Raw genomic sequence first — 5,000 nt, forward strand, 5'->3', positions numbered from 1 at the left:
GGGCGCTGTGGATCTTTTACTAATACATTAAAATGGAAAAAGGTAGAATTTACTTCTGAAATTATTTCATAAGCACCAGGATGATGATGATAATAATGTTATTGATAAAGATGAAAATGATGTTCTGTGATGTTTGATGATGTTTTTATGAAATGTAATCACTGAACAGAACCGAGACAGATTTAATCGAATTTTATTGGGGACTGTTCCAGGTAAAGAGACGTCTCAGGGATCAGTCAGGAAAAAAATTCAGACATCTTCAGAAGTCTGTATTAATGAACCTGTGCTGAATCTGAACCCAGAACTTTATGGAACTTTCTGGACCTGGATGCTCAAAGCTAGAACACTCTTAGAAAAAGATTTGCCCTCGTGCTCTTTATCTCTCACAATAAATCAATACAGCAAAGTGGTAATGAAGAAGAAGAAGAAGAAGAAGAAGGGGAAGAAGAAGAAGAAGAAGAAGACGTCTTTTAGTTTTTATGTGAATATTTGTTTCCTCTCAGAGTTCTCATGGAATTTCCTGGAGGATTTCAGCAGGCTACCCTCAGGCTTCGAGATGACAGAAAAGAAAAAGAGATCTATTTTTCCCTCTCAACTTCCTGGAACAAATTACTGGGACTGTTTTTTAGCTGAAGAGAAAAAACCTGTCCTCAAGCAAGAACACATCACTCAGGAACCCAGTAATCAGTGTGTTCCTCATTAGTTCCCTTTACAACGATCCTGAAGACACGCTTGAGGCTTTTTCTGTTGAGATCTTCTAAAACATTGAAAAGGATTTTTGTTCTCTGATTAAACACTTCCATTGAGATTCTATGAAGTATCCTATAACCTAATGTTAAATCTTTAGAGGTTGCAAATAAAACCTCTATATGAATCTAAACATGGTCCACAGAACCCCTGAAGAACCCATTAATAAGACTTTCATGCTTATGTTAGGCTTTAGAAAGCCTCCTGAAGGGTTCTCTGGTTTGAATAGAGATTATAAATGGAACTCGATTAGGAACCCTTGAGGAACACTTTGCTGACAGTGTACACTTTTAAAAAGCTTCGGTGAAGCATCCTGGAGGGTTCTTTTGTTTTTTTTTTCTTATAAACTCAAAAGGTGCTGCACGAAATTGTTCTCCTTTATGAAATTAAAACATCTGGCGAACCCAATGAACCCAATGGTGCAGGGGTACTGGGCAGGCTTAGTGTTAGAGGTTGATGAGTTTGGTGGAACTGGATGATCAGTTTAAATCACATTTCTGTCCACACGCCCTCCAGCTGTTTGTAAACACCAGCTGCCATGTGGCACTCTGACGTCATACTGAAGGCGGGGTTTTACTCTGTAGTACAAAGCAGTGTGTATAACGGAGAGATCGTTAAGGTTACACACTACAACTCCCACAATCCTCTTCACTGTGGGCTGATGGGTTCTGCTGTGTGGTTGGATTGAGGATGCGGTGGGAGGTGGATGAGAGAGAGAGAGAGAGAGAGAGAGAGAGAGAGAGAAGGAGAGAGAATTGCGCACTGAACAGAGTGAAACCTCAGATCTAAGAAAAAGAAGAAAGAAACAAGAAAGAGGGAATTACTTCAAAGAAAAAAAGCTTTAAAGAGATTCAGATCAAACTTCAGCCTGTTTTAAAGGTAAATTCTGATCAATTACCGCAAATGGCTCCATTTGTTTATTTGATGTAATTGTATTTATTTTCCTGTATTTTATTTGTTTGATTTGATTTATTCGGCTGTTCTTCACCCAGCACACATAAGCAGATTTAGATCTCCACCATCCGAAGTGGTTTGAATTGTAGAAGAACTTTATTATGAATAGAATAAACGCAGATGTCGCATTGTGAAGGTGATCTGCTCAAACACGTGTCATCTTTCACCTCCTGCTTCATTGTTTACATCTGAGTTTACATCAAGAGCTTATTATTGATTTCCCAGAATTCAGAGTTATCAGTTGACACAGGTGACTAAACTACTGAGGGGTTCAGTTATTGATCTGCTCCCAATCTGTTGTTGATCCTTTATTGACATAATGCTGATCTGTTATTATTCTGCTGTTGATCCGTTTCTGATCTGCTCTTGAGCTTTTACGCACCTGTTCCTGATCAGTTATTGATCTGATTCTCATCTGCTTTTGATCAGTTATTGATCAAGTTATTGATCTGTTTTTTATCTGCTTTTGATCTGTTCTTGATATTTTATTGATCTTTTGTGGATCTTTTGGAGAACAATACGATTTAGAATTTATTATTATTTATGTATTAGATGTAAGTGAGGTGTTTGGATTTGTTTCTAAAGTAAAGTTTAGAACAAAATAAGAAATAAACACATGCAGCAGGAAGATAAATAAACTACAGTTTAAACTCCAGAAAATGACACCAGGATATCAGGTGGGTTCACAGTTGTAGCTTTTTCTGGTGAGGAACCATTTGATTCTTTTATGAAATTCTATGCTAGCTTTTGTGTGTGTGTGTGTGTGTGTGTGTGTGTGTGTGTGTTTTAGTTTTTTATTTATAACCCATGTGTGAGTGTGTATGAACACTAGGAGGCAGCAGGTGAACCAGGGCCACGTGCACAAGGCTCCCCAGGTGAGTGCACCTGCTGCCCCTAAGCAACGTCTTTAATAACACGTAAAAAAGAAAACACGAGTGCGAGAAGTAAATGAGGACAACGTCTCATATTTAATGTCTCCTGGCATAAACTGCACCGTGTCTCATTAAACCCTGCAGAGGAACGTTACACCTGTACAGGTGTGTGCTGAGGGAAGCGGTTTGGGAATCAGCCAGTGGTGTAGACAGGAAAAGACAACAAAGGATTAACAGGTTTATCACAAATTTGCAGTTTATATTGTAAAGAGAATGTTAATTTTTGTAATCTCACACCGGTAAATATGGTGGTGAATCTTCTTTCTCTTCTTCTCAGCAGATCTAGTTCCTCCTCCTGTTTCTGTGCCTGGGCCTCAGGCCTGATCCAATCTGTCTGCCATGGTACTGATCCTGGGAAGGCGGCTAGCCCGGGAGGAGTCGGGCGTCCATGAGTCTCCGGCCGTCAAGCGCAAAGTTCTGGAGATGGACACAAAAACTCTGAGCAGTCATGATGTGTTCGACTTCTCCTCTGGCCCAAGTCATGCAGACAGCATCCTCCAGATGTTGAACGAGTTTCGTGACGGCCGTCTCTTCACTGATGTGGTGATCAGCGTGGAGGGACGTGAGTTCCCCTGTCACCGCGCCGTGCTGTCGGCCTGCAGCAGCTACTTCCGCGCCATGTTTTGTAACGACCACCGCGAGAGCCGTGCCATGCTGGTGGAGATCAATGGCATCCGTGCAGACGCCATGGACACCTTCCTGCAGTACGTGTACACGGGCCGGGCTCAAATCACCACCGACAACGTGCAGTTCCTGTTTGAGACGTCCAGCTTGTTCCAGATTGGGACGCTGCGTGACGCCTGCGCCAAGTTTCTGGAAGACCAGCTGGACCCGTGCAACTGCCTAGGCATTCAGAGGTTCGCTGACGCTCACTCGCTCAAGCAGCTGGCTAACCGCTGTCGTAACTACGCTCTGCAGAGCTTTGCCGATGTGGCGCAGCATGAGGAGTTCCTGGACCTCCGCCGGGACGAGCTTGAGGAGTACATCTCCAGCGACGAGCTGGCCATCGGGAAGGAGGAGACAGTGTTCGAGGCCGTCATGCGCTGGGTTTATTATGACATCGAGCACCGCCGAGCCGTCCTGCGAGACCTCCTGACACACGTACGCCTGCCGCTGCTCCACCCAAACTACTTCGTGCAGACCGTCGAAGGAGATCAGCTCATCCAGAATGCTCCAGAGTGCTACCAGCTGCTCCATGAGGCACGGCGTTACCACGTCCTGGGCAATGAAATGATGTCTCCTCGCACACGCCCACGCAGGTATGACCTGTATGGTGTTCTTTGGAAGGTTAATGATTATGGCTAGTTATAAGATTTCTATTAGTGCAAGGTGGTGTCAAAACACTTTGAGACTCGCTCTGTTTACAAGAATTTATCGATGCTTCCACACTATCCCTTCAAAATAGTTTCCTTGCACAGCAATACAGTTCCTAGCATTCTTCTCCAACGTGTTCTAAAAGTCTTCCTTCTGCAATTCGAGCCTGATCTCCACTAAGGTGTCCAAACGACGACCTTTAAACTGGATCTTCATCTTTGGCAGAGGATGAAGTCTGCAAGAGCCAAATCTGGCAAGTAGTGTGGGTGTGGAAGTGAGATCATGCTGTTCACGTGTGAGGAGCTCGGTGATCGGGTGCACACGTGGTCAGAACAGCAGGCGTGGTAAGGCAGAATAGCACCAGTTGCACAGCTGGCGATGTACACAGGACTTATAAAGGTTGGCGCTCCCTGTGACTGTGCGTGCAGCCGTTTGTTTCCATCTCGAAACTTCTCAAAACTTCCGTCTTGAATCTTCTTGATACACCTCATATTACTACATTGGGATCTAAACAGAAGTGCTCAGGGTTGCTCCAGAAAGAAACTGGAGTCAGGAATGAAAAAAAAAGTATTCACATATCTTAAATTAGCAACATGCAATTAGCAAGCTAGCATTGGGCAAGTATATAAATGTGTGATGAGTGAAAAGCAATCGAGTGTGTCCTTCATCTCCTCAGGTCTCGTCCTCGTTGTGCTTTTACTGTTACACAGAGACGAGACGTTTGACTGCAGGAATGTAACGAAGAAGGAGGTTGAAAAAAAACAGAAAGGTTTTAATAAGCTGTGTGAAAGCCATGTGATCAGCAGGAGTTTCTTGTGAAACGTGACGTCTCGCCGTTTCTTTGGGTTGTGCTTCAGTATTCTGTGTTTAGTTCCTTGTGTAAAACAAGACCAAAGATCAGATCTGTTTATCCGAATCACCTCGGTCTCCCTCCTGCCAGCCTGTCTGTGACTCTCTCTCTACCCATTTCACTTACTCAGCATTTTAATTCTGCATCAACAAGAACGAAATGTAGCTCGTAGCATGATTTCTCTCTACAAAGACAAGATCAAA

At 43.4% G+C, this 5,000-nt stretch overlaps 1 protein-coding gene across 7 annotated transcripts in view; it reads left to right on the plus strand.

Annotated features, from left to right (window-relative positions):
• The first annotated feature begins 1,460 nt into the window (after positions 1-1,460).
• The window catches only part of klhl24b (kelch-like family member 24b), an 11,796-nt gene continuing 8,256 nt past the window's right edge, over positions 1,461-5,000 (plus strand). Inside the window, exons 1-4 of one of the 7 annotated variants that reach the window (XM_046833644.1) lie at positions 1,461-1,626; positions 2,492-2,576; positions 2,718-2,810; positions 2,911-3,892. In XM_046833644.1, the coding sequence (XP_046689600.1) occupies positions 2,973-3,892 (920 nt within the window). In that variant the 5' untranslated portion in view covers positions 1,461-1,626; positions 2,492-2,576; positions 2,718-2,810; positions 2,911-2,972. The remainder of the gene's footprint in view (positions 1,627-2,491; positions 2,577-2,717; positions 2,811-2,910; positions 3,893-5,000) is intronic. The other 6 variants (XM_046833649.1, XM_046833646.1, XM_046833643.1 and 3 more) reach the window with 6 other exon arrangements.

Source organism: Silurus meridionalis, chromosome 21, assembly GCF_014805685.1.
Source record: "Silurus meridionalis isolate SWU-2019-XX chromosome 21, ASM1480568v1, whole genome shotgun sequence".
Classification (NCBI taxonomy): Eukaryota; Metazoa; Chordata; class Actinopteri; order Siluriformes; family Siluridae; genus Silurus; species Silurus meridionalis.